General features: G+C 41.4%; 1 protein-coding gene across 1 annotated transcript in view; it reads right to left on the minus strand.

The window, feature by feature from the left end:
* Positions 1–23,711, minus strand: part of CRIM1 (cysteine rich transmembrane BMP regulator 1) — a 943,646-nt gene that overhangs the window by 115,669 nt on the left and 804,266 nt on the right. Inside the window, exon 10 of the mRNA XM_075339496.1 lies at positions 6,436–6,557. Within this exon, the coding sequence (XP_075195611.1) occupies positions 6,436–6,557 (122 nt within the window). The remainder of the gene's footprint in view (positions 1–6,435; positions 6,558–23,711) is intronic.

Raw genomic sequence — 23,711 nt, forward strand, 5'->3', positions numbered from 1 at the left:
GAAGCTTTGACTTCAATATCTTCATAAGAAGCGTTGAGTCAAGTTTACAAAAAAGTATGAAAAGTGGACAGTAGAAGATTAGAAATGGGTGATATGGACTGATGAGACAAAAGTCAAAAGACTAAGCTCTAATGGGTGCAAATAGGTCTGGAATAAACAAGGGAAAAAGGTGCTAACGGATCGAGAAATTGAAGGAACTATCAAGTTCGGTGGAAAAAGCCTGATGATATGGGGCTGTTCCACAGCCAAAGGCATTGAATACTTGACCAGGATCAATGGTGATCTCAATGCTGAACTATGTGTGAGTATCTAACAAGACAAGTTACTTTGTACACTCAAGTACTATGAGAAGGAAAAAAACGACAATGTTCCATCAGGACAATAACCCAAAGCCTACATCAAAATTGGCGAAGAAATGGTTCAATGACAATAAACTAGAGGTGCTAGAGTGGGGGGCCACTCCATTGTCCCCAGACCTCAACCCAATCGAACACTTGTGGGTAGACTTGAAGATAAAGCTGTATATGTACCCAAGTGAGTCGACCAGTAAATACCAACATTAAGACTGTGTAGAAGAGACCTGGGATCAGATTTGCTTGAATCTGATTGAGAATGCCCAGAAGGATTCAGGTGGTCTTGATAGCCAAAGGTGGATTTACAAAATACTAACAAAATAAAACAAAATTACATGTAAATTTTAGGGAGAAAACAAAAATGTCGTGACATAACAAGAATCTACATAACTAATCATATGCTAAATAGTTGATCTCACATTCAAAGGTGTAGTGGATTGTGAGAAATCGAGCCTGAAAAGTCAAGAGTTGAAAACATTGTTATTTATTTGCTCGTCAGTGTATATTACCCATACCTGCAGGATATCTCTTGGAACTGAATGATCAGTTTCATGATTATATATAATATTGTGTTAAAAATGGCAATTTAGCTTATAGATGTTCCTTAACTGCACTGTTGCCCCCTATAAGTGACCAGAGGGTTCCTGAAGGACTACATGAACAGCCAATCCAGATTACAAAACTGTCAAAATGTCATAATTACACTAACTTCCTCATAAGAGTCATGTGATATTATTATTATTATTATTTTTTTAAGAAATCCCTTAAAAAACCCTAGTGCAATCCACTCAATTCTTGACCTCTGGCTGTTTTAACTATTGAGTTAAAGCTGTTTAATTTCCGCAGTAAGCAATCTTTCCTCCAAGCTAGGGCTGTCATTTCTGTTAATAAGAATGATCTTCTAACCATTAGGATAATTCATTCCACCAGAAATCAATAACTAACTAATTCCTTGCAATGGACGATAGCACAAAGTAATGAATTGATCCCCTATTGTATATAAAATTCTTATCATCCATTGTATAAAACTCGTTCATTAATAAACCATGTGCAATTGATTTAAATACAGTCTGAAAACTGTGCCGCGTCTGTGAAGCCAGACAGATACTGAAGTAATTGTCACTGAGAACAATCAAAAGGGAATTCAGATCTCTTTTGGTATCATTTATTGTGTACAGTGTTTATGCTTTTCGCGTCTGCTTTTGTTTTGAGCATTTTTTACTATTTTTGTTGGCTTTTTTTTTTCAATTAACTAGTGAAAAGGCTTATTAATGGTTTTCTCATAAGCCATGGTGTTGCGAAGGAAGATGGTCATTGAATCCTATTCAATCTCCTCCTTTTTTTCCCCAAATCCCTGAAGTCTTTTGGAGTGTTTACAGTATATGTGTTCCTCTTACCATAAAACAAAAACATTCAAAGAACAGGAGCCTTTAAGAGAAAAGCGGCTTATGTGCAAATGACAAATATAGGAGCTGACTCGTCCCTTAGGCCACACAACTGATTCGCTAATGTATTGAACCGTGTAGGAGGCATTTTTACATGTGGAAGCATAGCACGACCTCAGCTTTATGAATGCATTATTTTGTGTGGGATGCAAAGTAACCTACATTATTGTAGCTATCATTTCTGTGTGTAATAACTGTACAGAAACCAGCTGCCACATTATTCTCTCCTAGCAGTGTACGTCTCCCTATTACACGTGCTGTGTATTTTCTGTATAAGTGCTGCCCATGTTGAAATCGACAGCACCCGGACAGCACAGCGACCAACTGTATTCCATAAGGCAGATGACGCTTTTGTCACAGAGACCAAGTCTCCGTTTTCTTTCTTATTTCAGATGAGACTCTCCTATACAAGTCTATCTCAAACGAATCATCTGCTTATTACGGATACATTGTAATTATCTACATAGGAAACGGTATTTGTTCTAATAAACTTTATCAACTTCTAAAGTGTAAAAATGCACACCAAGGATGTAAAAAAAATGAGGAGGGTTGTCCATTTTTTCTGGAGGAAAGTGAGATGATTTTCTTACACTCATCTGAACGCAGCCTTAAAGGAAAGATGTCACCATAACAATGCAGTCCAATCTGCAGGCAGCATGGTAGATAACAGGGGGCGCTGCCTCGGGGTAACCCTGGACTCTGCTCTAACCCCCTTTAACCCCTTCAGCCCCCAGGCACTTTCCAATTTTGCGTTTTTGTTTTTTGCTCCTTTTCTTCCGAGAGCCGTAACTTTTTTATTATTCCGTCAATCTTGCCATATGAGGGCTTGTTTTTTGCGGGACGAGTTGTACTTTTAAATGAAATCATAAGTTTTACTATATAGTGTACTGGAAAACGGCAAAAAAATTCCAAGTGCGGAAATATTGCAAAAAAAGTGGGATCGTACAATAGTTTTTGGGATATTTTATTCACCGTGTTCACTTTATGATAAAACTGATGTATCTATGTGATGCCTCAGGTCGGTGCGAGTTTGTAGACACCAAACATGTATAGGTTTACTTGTATATAAGGGGTTAAAAAAATTCACAAGTTTGTCCAATAAAAGTGGCGCACGTTTTGCGCCATTTTCCGAAACACGTAGCGTTCTTATTTTTTGGGATCTATGGCTCAGTGATGGCTTATTTTTTGCGTCTCGAGCTGACGTTTATAATGGTACCATTTTTGCGCAGATGCTACGTTTTGATCGCCTGTTATTGCATTTTGCGTAAAACTTGCGGCGACCAAAAAACGTAATTTTGGCGTTTGGAATTTTTTTGCCACTACGCCGTTTACCAATCAGATTAATTGATTTTATATTTTGATAGATCGGGCATTTCTGAACGCGGCGATACCAAATATGTGTATATTTATTTATTTTTTAACCCTTTAATTTTCAATGGGGGGAAAGGGGGGTGATTTGAACTTTTAGGTTTTTTGTTTTTTTTTTATTTTCTAAAACTTTTTTTTTTACTTTTTTTTTTATTTTACTAGTTCCCCTAGGGGGCTATAGCAAATCAACAATCCGATCGCTGATTGCTATCTGCTGATCACAGCAATACAGCTGTAAACAGCAGATTCAGTCACTTTGGTTTTCCCTCTGCTCTCGGCCGAGGGAAAACGAAAGTGAAACATCATAGCAGCAGGCGTCATCACATGACCCTGTGTTACGATGGAAACCACCGATAGTCACGTGATAACACACGTGACTTCCGGTGGGGGCGGCGGTAAGTAACAAACATGGCCGCGCGCATTTAAATCTTGCTTCCAGACTTTGGCAGCAAGATTTAAGGGGTTAATGGCCGCAGGTGGAAGCGATTCCACCCGCGGCTAGGAGGCACACATGTCAGCTGTTGAAAACAGCTGATATGTGTGCCGATCCACGCCGCCTGCCCGCGGCAGGGGGCGGGGCTTAACGGGACACGATCCTGGACGGATAGATCCGTCCAAGGTCGTGAAGGGGTTAAACCATACTTTCAAACACTTTCCACCTCCTGCTAATTCCAACTCAAAAATATTTCCGAGCTCTGTACAATCCATAACCAAGATTTTCTAAAAACACTAGTGCATGCCCTCATCATCTCCTGATGAGCAGAGCAGATCAAAGTGCGCCTGTGCAGGATCTCAATGCCGGCTAGTGGCCATGACGTAGGACGCGTCATCCACACGGGCCTCAGAAGAAGGGGAATGGTAATCGCTGCATAAAGGAGCTACTGGACTGGTGAGAGAAGGCACCGGACCAGAGAGCAACGACATCCATCGGACCGGACCGCCCCCTTAAGTGAGTATTATACAATTATTTTTACATTATACAGAGCGGCCTGTGATCTTATATACAGTATTATAGAATGCCGTATATAAGAGCTCACTGGTGGTGGCTGCAGCATATAGTCGCCAAATCTGGTGACAGGGTCCCCTTAAATCTAAGTCTCCTGACTAATGTCTTATACTCCCCTTCTGGCGGCTTCATCTTCTATCACTACTTAACCGGCTAGTCTTGGCGATTTGTGGCCTGCCGGCAGCTTCAGTATTTCATGAGCCGAAGGTCACAACTCAACACATCGCTAGGAGAGCCTCGTTCTGGCTCTCATAGACTTGTATTGAAAGCTTGTAATGTAATTTCTGACTTCCGGACAGTGAGAAGTTGCTGTCACAAGATGGCACCGTAGGACCAGAACAGCGTCAGTAAAAAGGTGAAGCCGCCAGAAGGCGAGTAAGTGACAGGGGGCTTACAGAAAGAAAGAAAAAAAACCAGAACCCGCTGGAGTGGTGCTTTGTCATTTTTTTGTTACAATATTTTTTTTAATATTATCAATGTTTTGTACGTTGTTGTTTTTCATATCAAAATTTTTATTAAGAAAAAACAAATAAAACAAAAGAAAAATTGTATTCTTGCAATTTTTACACTGTAATAGGGATTTTTTAGACTTATACTTCCTGTCCTTTACAGAAGAGTTTACAGACAGTCTCTATATTCTGAAAGACAGGATTACAATAACAGGTAACATCTCTATACACAGCTGACAAGACAGGATCCTCCAATCACAATAGGTGATGTCACAGCTGACTCATATCCAACAGATCCTTACTCATATCTCAGATATGAGTAAGGATCTGTTGGATCAGAAACGCGTCATCTGTTTCCCTTTCATTTGTTTCCTAATGGAGTCCTAACCATGGAATTTTAAAATGTGAAATAAAGTTTTGGAATTTTTTATCGTTTGGGATTGCTGGACTTTTCTTGGATTTTTTTTGGATTGTTTCGTCTGGTGACCAGCTAGACTCTGATCCGTATATCCCTTTCTCTTTACCAGGAATTGCAGGTGGTGGTGAAGTGGCTGATAAGTATTTTTGTTTTTTGCTATGTACAGGTGTTGTTTCCTAAAACCATGGAAGGCTAGAAAGTAAAAACATCCCAGTGGCCAATGTGAAAATTGGAAAACTTTTAATTCAATACAGATTGTGCTATGTAAACAAAATGCCCAAATAAAAATAAAATACCTGTAGCACGAAAACCTGATTTAAAACAATAGGTCATTTTTGTGAGGATATCTTCTCTTAATGTAGTTGGTAATCAGTTTGGTAACAGAAAAGCTATGCTCAACCTGACATGAAATGGTAATTAGAATGGATTCTATGAATAAGAATAGACTGACTTCAAAAGTGAAAACAAAGTATAAAATAGTGTTGTAAATGGTGATGAAATCATAGCAAATCATAGGCTAAGTCATGGCAACTTCTAGAACATTCTCCAGATATGGAGCCATTGATAAGAGGGTTTTTTTCTTGTAAGACCAACAAAACAAAACAAAAAATACAGAAATTAGAAATAGTGTTAATGACACTAAAGTCATTGCTATCTATCTTGTTTTATGGTTATGTTGCGGTTGATGAATTAAAGCACACTAAGAATTTATACTCCATGTATGCGAGAACTGGCAAATGTGTTCTAGTGTGGTAGGTACAGTATCCAGGAAGATTTGGACTTTACTTATAATTAAGAACAATGTGAAATTGAAATGCACAGAAACAATCAGTCCATTTGGCTCCTGTATATGCTCATTAAAAAGTCATTGTCGACTCCATGATGGGTTACTTCATTAGACTGCAGTAATTAAAAATGAAATTGCTACAAGCGGGAAACAAAGCTCTAATAAATAGGGTTACGCTGTCAGAAAATGACATTTAGTAGCGCTGGCGGAGTTATAAAGCTATCTCTCAGAATGTAAGTTTTGTACATAATATCACTATCTGGTGGGGGATTTATCAAGAGCAGATCACAGTAGATATGTAGATATGGAGGTGAAGGACTCTTCTTACCTCCACACTTGCACACTTGGCATCCATGGCTGCTATCTCTCAGAAGGTAAGTTTTGTACCTAATATCACTATCTGGTGAGGATTTATCTAGAGCAGGTCACAGCAGATATATAGATATGGAGATGAAGGACCCTTCTTACCTTGACACTTGCAGACTGGGCATCCATGATTGCTACCTCTCAGAAGGTAAGTTGTGTACATAATATCACTATCTGGTGGGGGATTTATCAAGAGAAGGTCACAGAATATATGTAGATATGGAGGTGAAGGACTCTTCTTACCTCGACACTTGCACACTGGGCATCCATGACTGTCTTGCTCAAAGCCCATAGGACAAATCTTGCCACAAGGGATATCTGGACACTTCTTGCAGCGACAGATTTCACAGCCGTGTTTGTTTTTCCTTAAAAATAAAACAGGTACCCATTATAACAAGAATGCCACTATAAGACAAGTCTCTAAGAATGACTCGGTAACATGATTCCTGTTTTTTTCCAATGTAATTAACTAAAGCACTGATTAGAGGGATCCAAGCAGCAACGTAACTCAATTAATCACAACACTAATTCTGAAGCTCCAATCGGGATCACAGAGGCCTTTCTGTCTGATTGCACCGTAAAATGAGTCACAGTGAGCACCATATTGGGCCAGATAATTGTAGAGAATAACAAGTGGGTTCTGCTGGTCTGTGCTTCGAATATTCTTTCTTTAAACAATAAATTAAGAAAAAATGAATCCATGTACATAAAAATTATGTTAATGTCCTGTATGTCAATAATTCAATTTGTTCAATTTGATAACCAATCAGAATGCAGAGCCAGTAAAAAAAAAAAAAAAAAATCATCAATGAAGCAAAAAATCAATTCTACTTCTATTTTTATTGGTTTGTATAAACTAGATGATATACTACTATGTAGTAGACAATTTTTACTCAACCAGTTGCCTAAAATTGGAGAAACAAAGTTCAAATGGAGAGGTAAATAGGAAGAAAACTTCAGCTCACCTGCTGCCCAGACTGTTCAGCCTTGCGGGTGCCTAGGATCCTTCGGTTTATCCCAACCGGTAACAGGCAACGTGGAGTGAAAAGAAAAGGATGATCCGGCACAAAATCTCCTTTGGTAAAAACATCCAAAATTTATTGAAACATCATTAAAAATAGCGTGAAGACCAAGTATCCACTCAGATGGAAAGCATGGAGGTCATGGAGGTCATGATAACTTTACGCGTTTCGGACAGTTATAAAAGCAAAAAAAGTAAAAAAAGTCCTTAATCATAAGTCAAATTTATGATTAAGGACTTTTTTGCTTTTATAACTGTCCGAAACGCGTAAAGTTATCATGACCTCCATGCTTTCCATCTGAGTGGATACTTGGTCTTCACGCTATTTTTAATGATGTTTCAATAAATTTTGGATGTTTTTACCAAAGGAGATTTTGTGCCGGATCATCCTTTTCTTTTCACTCCACGTTGCCTAAAATTGGAGAAACCTGGATGCTTTCTTCCTAATACAGCACCACTCTTTCTACTCTACAGTTTGTGTGAGGCATTACAGCTACGTATTATTCACATAAAGCTAAAGTCTTTCTCTAATATAAGCTTAGCACAGGTTATTTTGAGAACCCAGGGGTTTCCCAGGATTTTACCCTTTAACCCCTGTACAGGGATCTGGACTTAGAGAGAGGTCTCTGGGTAAGGGCCACATAGTCAGCTGCTTTTTGGCGATGCAAGGTGGCAACAATGATTGTCAGGAAGCCGGGTCAGATCCAGATGGTCACGTCATGAACAGAATAAAAAAAAACAAGCGGATAGTCAAATGTCAAGCTGAAGTCAATGAACGGTAATTAACAGGTTAAGACACAGGACAGACGTACAAATCACGATAAACTCTATTGTCTGGCCATGGGAGCTGTCTCTCTGGAGTTTAAATAGAACAGCCCTACCCAGTGCTGACAGCAGAAAGAAACCAAAACAACAGATTAATCCCATAGCTTCCAGACCAGACAGAACCACAAGCCCAAGGAATAAAAAAGGATCAAGCATCACCAGCAACAACAGTGTGGCACCACCTAGCAGCCGAGGCTGAAATCGGCCCAGATTTTACAGGAATACTGACCTACAGTATAATTAGAAAAAAGGGTTCCCTGAACTATCAATTGCTGTGAAGCTCATGAAGTATTGTTATACAAGTGCATCTCAATAAATTAGAATATCACCAAACAGTTAATTTATTTCAGTAATTCAATAGAAAAACGGAAATGCATATATTAAATAGAGTCATTACACACAGAGTGATCTATTTCAAGTGTTTATTTCTGTTAATGTTGATGATTATGGCTTACAGCCAATGAAAACCCAAAAGTCATTATGTCAGAAAATTAGAATAATTACCAAAAAAACCTGCAAAGGCTTCCTAAGCATTTAAAATGGTCCCTTAGTCTGGTTCAGTAGGCTACACAATCATGGGGAAGACAACTGACTTAACAGATGTCCAGAAGGCAGTCATTGACACACTCCACAAGGAGGGTAAGCCACAAAAGGTCATTGCTAAAGAAGCTGACTGTTCACAGAGTGCTGTATCCAAACATATTAATGGAAAGTTGAGTGCAAGGAAAAAGTGTAGTAGAAAAGGGTGAACAAGTAACTGGGATAACCGCAGCCTTGATAAGATTGTTAAGAAAAGGCCATTCAAAAGTTTTGGGGAGATTCACAAGGAGAGGACTGCTGCTGGAGTCAGTGCTTCAAGAGCTACACGCAGACATATTCAGAACATGGGCAACAACTGTCACATTCCTTGTGTCAAGCCACTCATGACCAAAAGACAATGCCAGAAGCATCTTATCTGGGCCAAGGAGAAAAAGAACTGGACGGTTGCTCAGTGGTCTAAGGTGTTGTTTTCAGATGAAAGTAAATTTTGCATTTCATTTGGAAATCGCGGTCCCAGAGTCTGGAGGAAGAGTGGAGAGGCCACAATCCAAGCTGCTTGAGGTCTAGTGTGAAGTTTCCACAATCAGTGATGGTTTGGGGAGCCATGTCATCTGCTGGTGTAGGTCCAGTGTGTTTTATCAAGACCAAAATCAGCACAGCTGTCGACCAGGAAATTTTAAAGCACTTCACTTCATGCTTCCCTCTGCCGACAAGTTTTTTGGAGATGGAAATTTCATTTTCCAGCAGGACTTTGCACCTGTCCACACCGCCAAAAGTACCAATACCTGGTTTACTAACCACAGTATCACTGTGCTTGACTGGCCAGAAAACTCACCTGACCTAAACCCCATAGAGAATCTATGGGGTATTGTCAAGAGGAAGATGAGAGACATCAGACCCAACAATGCAGACGAGCTAAAGGCTGCTATCAAAGCAACCTGGGCTTCTATAACACCTCAGCAACGCCACAGGCTGATCGCCTCCATGCCCCGCCGCATTGATGCAGTAATTCATGCAAAAGGAGCCCCGACCAAGTATTGAGTGCATTTACTGTACATGCTTTTCAGTAGGCACCAACATTTCTGAGTTTTAAATAATTTTTTCAGTAGGTCTTATATAATATTCTAATTTTCTGAGATAATGACTTTTGGGTTTTCATTGGCTGTAAACCATAATAATCAACATTAACAGAAATAAACACTTGAATTAGATCTCTCTGTGTGTACTGACTCTATATAATATATAGGAATAGATCACTCTGTGTGTAATGACTCTATAATATATAGGAATAGATCATTCTGTGTGTAATGACTATAATATATAGGAATAGATCACTCTGTGTGTAATGACTCTATATAATATATAGGAATAGATCACTCTGTGTGTAATGACTCTATATAATATATGCATTTCCCTTTTTGTATTGAATTACTGAAATAAATTAACTTTTTGATGATATTCTAATTTATTGAGATGCACTTGTACACCATGAGACATTTCAGGACTAGCAGAACCATTAACCCAATTATTTATGCTAAAATCAATATTGCATTTTGCAAAATATCCAAAATATGCAAAAACTGAGCCCAAAGTCAAATTTCAGGAAAAGAGGAATATTGAATGACGATATAGTTTTCCTGTAAGAGGAAGTACATCAATGTATGCATTGTGCCGCCATGTCCGGTATTAATGACAATACTTCTGACTATTGTTTAATTCTTTTTTCCTGAGTCAATGATTTCTACCATTCCAAAATATACATCCTCTGCAAGCTGCGTGCTTCACTCCGAAACAGAGTGATAAATGTTTAGTACATGCACTGAAGCTGGGAACGTCGTATTAATAGAGCTTGTGAGTCATGTTTGGTTTTCCTTATTCTGTAGGGAAATACGCTGGGTGTTAAATCTGGACTGGATGAAGAATATAACATTATGATTCTCAGCCCTTCTGGGAACTCCTGAAAAGGGCACAAGATTTCTCAGAGATTAAACTTTTTGACTAAACCAACTTTGTACAGAACTTGGTCCCATGAAATACCAAACCGCAGCCTAACAAGAGTGTCTTTGTAAATCTCTGAGCACCAATTATGTTATGATATTTCAAGGGCATGGATTTAGTGGAGCTGTATTGCTCAACTTCACTTCGATTGTAGCCGCGCTGTATAATACCGCTATTATGCTGCAATTCTCATTACCTCCCTGAACATTAGGACTTGAGATGAAAGCTCAAAGAAGTAGAAAAAGCCTAAGAGTAGTGAAAAACTAATAGGACCTTATAAATAGTATTTGTGCCCGTACCATTACACAGTACAAGCTTTTGTCTATGCTCTCATTTTATACTGATTAGGAGGAGGCTTCCAGAAGCCTATAACTGTAATCATATAGTCTGGACTGTCAATGCAAAAATGATATATTAGCAATTAGTATATATAGTCAAAACAAATGCAAAGAGGATGCTCTTTTTACATGTAATGAGCCAATTATAAAATACTAGAAGGTGGCCCGATTCTACGCATCGGGTATTCTAGAATTTACGTATTGTGTAGTTCATGTATGATTTTTGTTATATATATAGATGTTGTTGTGTGTACTTACCAAGTGTTTGTGTAGGGCGCTGTACATGTTCTGGGTGTTGTCTGGGTGTGGCGGGGGGTGAGAGCGGTGTTGTATGTGTGTTGCGTGTGTTGCGTTGTTTGTGGAGCGCTGTGTGTCTGTAGCGTTGTGTGTGTGTGTGTGTTGCGCGGTTTGTGTGTGTGTGAGTGGTGTGTTTTGGGGGGAGGTATGTTTTGTGCAATGTGTGTGTTGTGCGGTATGTGCGTATATTTATGTATGCCACGGTGTTTGTGTGTTGGGTGTTGTGTGTGTGCAGCGTTGTCTGTGTGTGTGGGTGTCTGTGTAGGGCGGTGTTTGTGGTTCCCAGTGTGTGTGTGTTGTGCAGTGCGCGTGTGTGTGTGTTGGGGGGAGGTGTGCACCTCCCATCGTGCTCCATCCCCCATGCTGCGCACCCCCCATCGTGCTCCATCCCCCATGCTGCGCACTCCCCATCGTGCTCCATCCGCCATGCTGCGCACTCCCAAACGTGCTCCATCCGCCATGCTGCGCACTCCCAAACGTGGTCCATCCGCCATGCTGCGCACACCCAAACGTGCTCCATCCGCCATACTACGCACTCCCCATCGTGCTGCATCCCCCATGCTGCGCACTCCCAAACGTGCTCCATCCGCCATGCTGCGCACTCCCAAATGTGCTCCATCCGCCATGCTGCGCACCCCCCATCGTGCTCCATCCCCCATACTGCGCACTCCCAAACGTGGTCCATCCGCCATGCTGCGCACTCCCATCGTGCTCCATCCCCCATGCTGCGCACCTCCCATCGTGCTCCATCCCCCATGCTGCACCAGCATCAGCCTCTCTGCCCGCAGCATCAGCCTCTCTGCCCGCAGCATCAGCCTCTCTGCCCGCAGCATCAGCCTCTCTCCTCCCAGCATCAGCCTCTCTCCTCCCAGCATCAGCCTCTCTCCTCCCAGCATCAGCCTTTTCTGTACCTAGCATCAGCCTCTCTCCTCCCAGCCTACCCCAGCCTCAGCCTCCCCCAGCATCAGCCTCTCTTCTCTCAGCCTCCCCCTCCCAGCCTTCCCCAGGATCAGCCTCTCTCCTCCCAGTATCAGCCTCTCTCCTCCCAGCATCAGCCTCTCTCCTCCCAGCATCAGCCTTTTTTGTCCCCAGCATTAGCTTCTCTCCTCCCAGCCTACCCCAGCCTCAGCCTCCCCCAGCATCAGCCTCTCTTCTCTCAGCCTCCCCCTCCCAGCCTTCCCCAGGATCAGCCTCTCTCCTCCCAGCCTCCTCCAGCACGCCATGCTCCTCTGCCGACACAGATCCGATCGCGCACACACACACACCCGATCGCATACACTCACACACACCCGATCGCATACACTCACACACACCCGATCGCATACACTCACACACACCCGATCGCATACACTCACACACACATTGACGATATTGCACATACGCGCTCACACTCACAACATCCGGAGATACCACATGCTTCTGGCCATGTGATAAGCTGGCAGGTCCTGGAAGTTCACTGCACAGTATCGTCGCCGAGAAGCAAGCGATATCCCAGGATGTTGTGAGTGTGTGGATGCGATGTGATGTGTGTGTGAGGTGTGTGTGAGAGTGAGTGTGATCTGATGTGTGTGTGTGTGCATGCGTGTGTGTATGTTCCGCCGCTGCAGGACCTTGATGCGCTGGTAACTATGCCACCATGGTTACCAGCGTATCCCGTCCCCCGCTCGCACGGGAGCCCACACCAGCATACGGCGGCAACCCCAGCAATGCGAGGGTATGTGTCAGCTGGGTTGGCGGCGTATGCTGATGTGGGCTCCCGGGGGTACAGTACTCACCTGGGAGTCGTGGCTCCGTGTCGGTCGGTTCGGGGAATGCGTGCGGGGGCCAGAGCGAGCGTGCATTGCGTGAGGGGGGCGGGGCATGGGCGAGTTGCCTGGGCGAGCGGCCAATCCGTGCGGGGGGGCGGGGCCATGGCGAGCCCAGCGGCCAATCAGCTTTGTGTCACCGTAAGGACACAATTTTGGAGCAAGACAGACAGACAGACAGACAGAATAAGGCAATTATATATATAGATGAGCAGTCAATGAATTGGAAGAATTTAGTGATGTTTAAAGGGAACATATCATCAGGTTTTTGCAAAGTGTCACTGACTTTTCGGGGTGCTCAGTTTGGCTTAAAATAATTGTTTTTCTGCTGCAGAACTAGTAGTTCTCTGAATGCTGAGCTCTGTATAAACCCACCCACATCACTACTTGGCAGCTTTCTGTGTATACACATATGTGTATAAACAGAAAGCTGCCAATCAGTGGTGGAGGCATGTTTGGACTAGCTGGCATTAGGCCAAGTAGTCCACTAGTAATAACTTACTGCTGATAAAACAGTGATTTCATAAAACCTACAGCAAGCAACCCAGTAAGTGACACATCGCTGGAATCAGGGCTCCTGTATCTAAATTATGCTGTTCTCAGATTAGGTGGCAAAAACCTGGTGACAGATTCTCTTTAAGCTAAATGTTTTCCATATAGTGACCATGGCATTAGTTGTCTACTAAAATTTACTGAATATTAATGAATATATTGCTAGTCATGGCCAGTCTTTGGGTTGTATTACCTTGGATGTTGTATTGGGCACATCAATGGTCACAGAAGGGGCTCAGGCTCTGTCTTGGGCAGTAAAACTGGCACCTTCAATCTTGGCAGCTGGACTGGATCCAGCTCTGTTTACAATGTTATTGACTGGGCAGTAGTATTTAGACAACTGTTTGGCTATGGTACTATTGGGCATTTTACAAGACCTTTTTGTACAGTGTATCAGTGTATTATTATCAATTGAAGGCACGACACAGGCCACTACTCAGCCCTTGGTTGTAGAATTAAACACACATTACAGCAACCATGATAGATTTCCCATGTGGGGTGTCAGCAGCTGGAGCGGCACTATTACATACAGAACGGAACAGTATGAGCCCAAGAGGAGAAGCTGTTTACATACCAATGGGATGGGAATATTGCTATCAGTTGTTCAGGAATTCCCCAGTTAATCATCCTTTCAGTCTGATAGTTACTCGGAATGCTAAACAAGTACTAGAATTTATTGCCAAATATACATAATAAGGCAAAAAGGTAGAAAAAAACTACATAGAGAAATCTAAAGCTATCAAAATCATTAACGTCTACGTCCACTTCTCAAATATATTTAAATTATTGAGGATTATTAAAATTGTCTCTCCAGTAAAGGAGACAAACTCTAGCGCAGCGCCACCTATTGGAAGTAGCGATCCTAAAAGTCAAATGTGGATTTTTAACAATCCTTTGCATATGACCTAGGACATATAAGCCAGATCAGAATCCCAATTTGCAGACACGGTGTTTCCGATTATTAAACGTTTATACTCTTGAGGGAGGGGTTACTCGATAGGAAGGAGACGGCAATCTATGTGCTGTACAAACTCTTTCCACAATGCTCAACCTCCAATGAGTAATTGCTTTCAGAAAATTGACACCTAAGGTTCATTTACACTACATGATTATCATGAATGAGCGTTCCGAGAAATTATTTTTTCCATGAAAATCATGCAGTCTAAGCAGGATGATGATCACATATTGAGCTAACAAAAAGCCAAAGGATCATTGTTCTTGGCAGCACGAGCCCTGTTTACACAGGATGATGTGCTGCTGAGAACAATATTCTTTTGTGAGAATTTTGCTTGATTGGCTATCCATAGTGCTGCCGAAAAGTATTACAAGTCATTCCATGCGCATCTGAAACCAGGTTGGCCTGTGTAAACAGGCTATAAACTAACCGCCAAATAGCAAGTATGCTTTCCTCATTTAACACAGCACATTGCACAGTGTAAACAGACCCTTACTGTCTTATCAGGGCTGTAAAGATGAGCCTTAAGCTGGCGTCACACGGTACGATATATTGGGCGATATGTCATCGGGGGTCACGTCGTTAGTGACGTACATCCGGCATCGTCAGACATATCGTACCGTGTGACACCTCGGAACGACTGTTAAACAAAAATACTCACCTTAACGTTGCTCGTTGACACTCGTTCATTTTCAAAAAGTCGGTCCTCCTTCTGTGCGCTGGTTGTTCATCGTTCCCGAGGCAGTACACATCGCTCCGAGTGACACCACGGGAGCGACGAACACAGCTTACCTGCGTCCTGCCGGCAATGCGGAAGGAAGATCGTCCCGTGTGACACCGGCATTAGTCAAGATAACTAAAAGGAAGCACTGTTTTCCGTGCAGGTACCCATTAGGATATGCCTATATTCTCTATAAATGCTTAACCCTATCTATTTAGCAGTAGTCCTCAGTGGCAACAATCAGAATGTTAATTACAACATGTGCTGCCACTTAGGCACGGTACTGATATAATGCATCATACTATTTAATAAAAATAAATCTTGAATGGTTTGTGCAAAGTCTGTAAGGTATACCTATCTATTGCATGGGGGATAATGTGCGGATCACTGAGGGCCTGAGGACAAGGACCTTGAAAAAGAGTTCTGGAAAACACCATCTGAATGGTGCAGATAGTGGAACTGTGAATGGTGTTGAGCATACGCTTTTCAGCTTTTTTCATTGCCTATGAAACTCGCTGGACATAGCTGAGTACAGTGCTGAACTATCTCTGCCAAGTATATGTATGCCATATCATATGTATATGTAATGAATGTAGCAGAGGTGTTTAGAGATGATCATGCGAACCTGAAGGTCGGTATTTGGTGTCCGTACCGAACAAAGACTTTACAAAAAAAAATAGAATTTGGGTGCTTTACGTATGCAAACACTCGCTGTGCTCAGGTACGTCCGTGCCTCCTGCAGGGTTTGAACAGCTCACACTGGGGTTAACAACAGCGTGATCGGATGTAGTGTACACTAAACAAAATAAATAAATAATGGAAAAACCTCACCCACTCTCCCAAGGAAGTGATCTGTTTATGGGTGGCTGCATGTGGGCGCAGATCCAGAATGCGCAATTACGGAAGTCCATTGGGGTTCAGGTCAAGTCTGGGTCCCAAACTGAATTTTATCTAATGTCCGTCTGAACCCGTCGAACCAAACTTCCACAGGTCCACTCATCTTTAGAAGTGTATATGCTTGACCTTTGCTTTAGGTCAAGTTGACCAACTTATAAAGTAACAACAGGATTATAGTTGCTGGCAAACCAGAGACTTTGTATAGAATTGCTATCATCTTATAGACAAAACGATTAGAGGGAAGCTGTCAGCAGGTTTTTGATATGTAATCTGAAGACCGCATGGTGCAGGGATTAACACAGAGATTTCATCAAAGTATCTCTTATCACACTGTGTGCAGTTGTTTACTTGCAATGCTTATTTTAGCTTCAGGAGATTATCATTGCCGGACTAATCACCAGCTGTGATTAGCATATTACTGATTACAGACATTGTATATAGAGAGCCTGGTGGGAGCGAGGGCTGCTTTCTCTTCTCTGCTGTGTTGCTAAATCTAAGGGCTGGTTCACACTAAGCGACAGCGACAACGAGGTCGCTGTTACGTCACCATTTTCTGTGACGTAACAGCGACCTTGTAAGTCGCTGTTATGATCGCTGCTTAGCTGTCAAACACAGCAGCCGAAGCAGCGATCATAACCGCGAGAGCAGGGAGCCGCGCACACTGCTTAGCGCTGGCTCCTTGCTCTCCTAGCTACAGTACACATCGGGTTAATTAACCCGATGTGTACTGCAGCTACATGTGCAGAGAGCCGGAGCCGGCAGCACAGGCAGCGTGAGAGCTGAGGAGGCTGGTAACTAAGGTAAATATCGGGTAACCACCTTGGTTACCTGATGTTTACCCTGGTTACAGCTTAAGACAGCTGCCAGATGCCGGCTCCTGCTCCCTGCTTGCTTCATTTCGTCGCTCTCTCGCTGTCACACACAGCGATCTGTGTGTCACAGCGGGAGAGCGGCTTTGAAGAAAACGAACCAGGGCTGTGTGTACCGAGCAGCGATCTCGCAGCAGGGGCCAGATCGCTGCTCAGTGTCACACACAGCGAGATCGCTAATGAGGTCACTGTTGCGTCACCAAAACCGTGCCGTAGCAGCGATTTCGGTAGCGATCTCGCTATGTGTGAAGCACCCCTAAAAACTGCTGCACCTAGTAATCTAAATGATACATGGATTCAGGGTCTCTTTGTCTATATCATGCTGCTCTCAGATGAAGTAGCAAAAAACAGATTCCCTTTAAGTAGTGTTTAAAAGGATTGCCATAAATCTCAGTGAATGGAGGACAATTATATATAAGGGGTTCAAAGATCTTTACAGAGGGTAATAAGCAATAAATATCCAATGTAGTCAAGTAGCGATGAATAACCAATTTCCTTGAATTCTTCTTTTATCCTGATACAGTATACACTAATGATATATTAGTAATACTAGTGACCCATTTTCAGCCAAAAAAATACATTGAAATGGGAAAAAAATCATTAACACAATATTCTGTGGAATCCATCAAAATGCGAGAGCGTGAAAGATCAGAATCAATCAGGAACAAGGCCACGGTTCAGACAAACTTATCATAATTTTCAGCTCCAGGCCATTAAAGCCCATAATTTAGCACAGCCCTTAAGATAAAAATCTGCATTTCTCGGGTTAATACTTTGTAACACTAAACCATCAGAACCCCAGTGCAGCCCTATCCTGGAAGACACTTCCATAAAACTACTGGTATGTGACAGCTAGAAAAGTGATAAAGAACTTTACACTGCATTGAGCTGACAATATAACTCGATCATCCGTGCCAGCGCTCCAACTGAAATATAGTACACAGTGCATTTGATTCATATAAATACTCATATTCCAAAGGAACACTCAATAAAAGACATCTAGCATACATCAAAGTATCATATCTTCCTTACACATCTCACTTTCTTCAAAATGATAGCTACTATCAGTACAAGCAAACACGCTGCAGAGAATCACCGCTGCCCCCACCTCAAGGGCACAAGTCTTACTTCTGCGGTTATTTTCACTTCATGAGTGAGAGTGGCAATGGATTTTATTCTGGTCTTTTAAGTAACATGACTGAAATAATAGAAATAAACAAATTAACCATCTGATATCGTCCCTTGATACTCTCTTGCAAAGTAAATGTTAGATTGGGCCTACGCAGCGGGAGACAATACAGAAAAGTAATTACGGGCTGCCAGGGCACGTGCCCAGGGTGTTGAGTATTAGGAGGAGCGCCAAGAGATCATTCTACTTTACCCATGAGTATTTATATGTAATACTAAAGCAATAAACTGAATTCCACATTCTGAACTACTATACAACAAAATCAGGGGTGCGTCATAGCGTAAAAACCTAAATCCAAATTGAGGTGATCACAACTAGAGATGAGTGGACCAATGGAAGTTCGGTTCAGCGGGTTTAGCCGGACTTTAGATAAAGTTCAGTTTGGGACCCGGACTTGACCTGAACCTCAATGGAAGTCACTGATTTGGCAGTTCAGGTCTCCCAACTGTCATGCTAGGTATGTTGAAGTACCAAGCGCACTGCAAAAGGGAAGAGAAGAGGAAACTGTGTGTCTAGGGAGAGGGAAGATGGTGACCCCTGACCGAACCTATTGCTGTTCCCTGGGGTTCCTCACCCCCATCGATAGGTTCTGCAACTATGCGCCAATCCGGATACCTGACCCTAGAAATCCCCAGTGCTGGGCCCTAAATAGGGAACGGATGGGATGACCTCTTCATTAACCCCACTAAACTATAGAAGACACAAGGGGGACACACAGGGGGAAAAGCATGAACTACTTATCATTACATGACTCAGATAGAAGTTCAGCAGAGGTTTCAGCAACGATACCACAGAGGAGTACAAACCACCAGCTTGCAACCTTGGCTTGAAGGAACTGAAAATATCACTAGCGCAGACCAAAGGAAGAGTATTTAAACACCAAGAGAATACTGATCAGCAGCTGGGTGGAAGTCGAGCTCCTGCTGGGTCCAAAAGGGAGAGAGATGAATCCAGCAGGAAAGCTACCTATACCAATGAATACTGAAAGCAGGAACAAAGGAAGGTCAGGGAGCATTCTGCCTAGCCAGATGTAGTGACCTTCTCTGGCCAGAAACCACATGACTATTTGTCACACGTGAGACACCCGTGACATCGCCTACATGCAGCTAGCCATAAACAGATCACTTCTGGGGGTGGTTGGGAAGTTTTTTTTTTTAATATATATATATATATATATATATATATATATAAATTGGTGCACACTACATCCAATCACGTTGTTGATACCCCCCAGTGCGAGGTGATAAAACACTGCAAGTGTCTCACACTGGGCAGAACACCGAGCGTGCTCGAGAACTGCAATGCTCACACAAGTGGTGCTCATATATAAATCACCTGATCTCCGAACCCTGGTTTTTTTTGTAAAGTCTGTGTTTAGTACGAACACCGAACCTCGGGATCGCTCATCTCTAATCACAACCAATTTTGCACCTGCCTAAAACAGTTGTGCAAGAAACAGGCACAATTCTGGGAATGACCTATGTAACAAGAAATCCAGACTCCAGCTATACCCGTCAAGCTAACAATGACTCCAAAATGAGGAGGAAAAAAAAGAAAAAGCAGTTTGGGCGCTGTCCATCAAGAGTTATCTAAAAAATTTTAAAAAAAACCCTTGCTATGTCTTTATTAAAATGCAAAACGTTTCAATCAGCTTCTAATTGTAACTGATGTATTTTAATAAAGATTTTTCATATTCTTGATCTTTTTGGATGCTGCCTGCAGCCTGACTGACAATGTGCCCTCACTTTTTCATTTTTAGTCCTCCACATTCCTAACTACAGCTTTGGATGTGAGACAGCTGTTGCACAAAGTCTCTTTTTGAATTCACATAATGCAACTTTTGTCACATCATATGCTTTTTTTAATTACGGGCTAAATGAGTAAAAAAAGAAATTTCCAACAGGTACATGAAGTCTTACTGTAAATCAGAATAGAATTTAATTTGTGGCTTGGTCAATCAATGAATGATATGTAGTATCGGCACTATGTGTAAAGCCGGCAGCGCTGCATTAGAGGTTACGTGCTTGAGGAGAGGACTGTGGCCTTGTCATGTCATAAAAGAATAACCTCAGTACAGGAGACTATTGATTCCTGCTAAAAATATATAAATTCATTTAGTTCCGGCATAAGGATGACAGATATTGTTCAACGTTTCGACCTGATCACTCTTCAACTATCTACATGTCTGGCATAGCATTATCAGCAGATGTACTTGAAAAGACCACTACAAAGGTCGAAATGTCGGACGATATCCTTTCTTCCTATGCAGGAGCTAAATAAATCTATATACCGTAATCTTGGAGCAAAAATCAATAGTCTCTGTTTCCTTTGGTGATGATGTTGCTTTTCTCCAAGTGGTATCTTAGACACAGAGATGCATGTGTGACTTCATAGTCCATCACAAACGCATAAAGTGTCATATTGTGTACTTCTAGCCTAAACTCTCGCTGTCCATTCATAGATTGTATATTGCAGCCATCAGAAGATGTTGGGATACAACACTATGCTGCTATCTGATGACTAGAGATGTGCAAAAAGATTTGTATATCAATGACCCATGGTTCCATCTTGGTGCTTTGTGGCAGTCAGACCAAGGTCCTGCTAACTTCAATGGCTGGCAGTTGATTGCTAGAATTCTTGGTTCCTCTGGTTTTACAAGGCCCGTGTTAGGCCACAACTTCACATAGGCCTAGTTATTAGTACATACACAATGTGATGATGCAGAAGCTTCATAAAACTACAGGCTCCCAAGATGCTGGCATTTGAATGTAGGCCAAAAAAGTTTGCAGGATCGGACTTTGCAGTAGGACATTGGACCAGGATCATATGAATATTTTTGCTCATGTATACTGGTGACAAATCAATTACTTTCTCTATGTTGTAATACTTCCACTAGCTTAAGGAATTTGTGCAAGAAACATGCAAATAATAACGTTTGGTTTGGAGGCAAACTAAGCTACAAAAAGTGAGGAACATGGCAGCTTTGATGAAGTCTTATCTTGTTACTGGCACTTTGTAAATTGCTCTCTATTCTGTATCACATCTAAATATTGCTCGCTGTTGGAAAAAATAATCTAAACCTCTATTTTAAAAATAAATAGGATTACATTAGATTGTTTTCACTGGGGGCGTGTACTTTTCCCTCCTTAATGACATTGACCAGTCATAAGCAGGCAGCAGCATAGAGGTGCAGAAGGAACTGTGATGATGTCATTAAGGTCACATGACCTAAGTCCACAGATCTTGCCAGCTGAAGTTTTCAGCCAAAATAAGCCCTGAAGATGTATTACACAGCACAGAAGAGTGGAGTTATCACATCCAGTTACTATTACAGGCATATAAACTGTCATTCAAGCAGGAGGTAGTGGGGCAAGGTTGTAAATAGAGCTGGAGTGACAGAGGTGTCAGATATACAATTTCATTTGCATGTCAGTTAAAACACTGATTTCTCACTATTGGATGACTGGACTAGTCATGTACAGTAATGCATTGCTGGAATTGTCCTTGAAAGAGCCACAAGTGCATATAAATAATTTGGGGGATGATATCCTGCTGACAGATTTCCTAACTTTCCATAGAATGGACATATTTAGATCAAAACAACATTTTTTAAATTGAAAATTATTTATAAAGAAGAGATTTTGTCAAGTATTATAGTAGCGTTAGCTGATTAAAGAAAAAAAAAGATTAAAAGAAGAAAAGGAAGAAGAATCCTTACTCTTTACAATAAACTTTACACTGAAATAGCAGCACAGCAGAAATTGCTTACATTTAGGAAATAAATCAAGTGTAGGTAATAGGATTTGACAACCTTTAAGTGGGAAATGATGACATTATAACAAATTAGTATTTTATATCAGTAATATTCTATAGGCGCATATACGCTATACACCACATTTTTAGGGTGTGTTGGTTGGACCCCTGCCGAACATGTATATAAATATAGAGCTGTGCTAGTAATATGTAATGTGCTTTCAAGCCTAACTTTGTGAAGACCACAACCCTTCCCCCCCAATGTAAGACTTGCTTAGCCGCAGTACTAAAATGGAAAATTAAGTAGTAAAAAGGTAAAATTAATAGATCATTCTAATTGATCCTTCTATTCTTTTTTTTATGCAGTTGCACAATATATTATAATTATCATCATTATTATTACACATTATGCAACGTTCATCCAAAATTTACATGTCATAAAGTTACTGGACAGCAATTGCCCCCGACATGGACCCTAAAGATCATGATGATAACAGGAATATATTTGGAAGCTTTCTAATCAATTCCCCAATGTATTAGCAGAGGTTTACTATTGATTCACTTGAGGAGAGTCTATGCTTTAATGGTTGTATCATTAAAGTACATTTCTTTAAATATTAAGCATTAAAATATCTGAACAGTTGATAAAAATATATGACCCCTCTAATAACATAATTCCTTTTGAATTAAACCCATTAAAACATATTTTTAGAAACAGTTTAGTTTCTAATAGAAAATAATCCGCTCGCTACATGAAATTACCTGCAGACAAAGGAATTATTAGTCAATGAACTGCGCTAAAGTGAATAATTCATTAACTGCTAAATCATAATCAGCAACTTTATGCCAACCATCAAGAAGTATTACTATTGCAGCTACTACTAAGATGTAAATTGCTCTATGACAATTTGGGACTAGTCATGGGTGGACCAGCAGATACACGGGATTGGTGGGTCCAACCGGGTTTTAAAAAAAACAAACAAAAAAAAACCCGGTTTGGGCCCGGTATTTATCATGAATATCTGGTCGGAGGCCAATCCCCATATAAGTTTTTGGGGTCTTTTGAGGGTTGATAAAGGGATAAAAGAGGGTGTTTTTTATTATTTTATTTCAAATAAAGGATTTTTTCGGTGTTTGTGTTTATTTCTTTTCACTTACAGATTAGTAATGGGGGGAATCTCATAGATGCCTTCCTGTTATGATTCAGGGACCGAGGAGGATCAAAAAATGCGGAATCCCAAAAAGGTAACAGAGTGGCTGGAACCTTAATGGACTGCAGACCTAATCCTGACATACAACTAGAAGTAGCCATGGGGCGTGCCTACGATGACCTAGATGCCTCGACAAAGCCGGAGAACTAAATAATCTCACAGATAGAGATATAAGAAAGCTAAACTGCCTCAGAGCAGTCCCCAAAGATAGATAGATAGATAGCCCCTCACATGTAAAGGCTACGGTGATATAGAAAAACACAATACAAAGCCAGAAAAGACAGATTTCAGCAAAGGTGAGGCCCAAACTATCTTTATAGGAAATGATAGAAAAGAGCAACTGTAAAAACCCTAATATATACCAGCACTTCTGATATGGAAAAATCGTGCGTTCACACAACCTCTCCCCCACTGTAATAGCACTCTGATGTTACTGGGATCCAAAAACACTAATACAGATGAGGGACTGAATTAATACCAAGCATGACAAACACAATACCTTGCAGAATCATGGAGCTAAGTATACAGACACTCCCAGCAGGGAATGA

This window comes from Anomaloglossus baeobatrachus, chromosome 3 (genome assembly GCF_048569485.1).
Source record: "Anomaloglossus baeobatrachus isolate aAnoBae1 chromosome 3, aAnoBae1.hap1, whole genome shotgun sequence".
Taxonomy (NCBI): Eukaryota; Metazoa; Chordata; class Amphibia; order Anura; family Aromobatidae; genus Anomaloglossus; species Anomaloglossus baeobatrachus.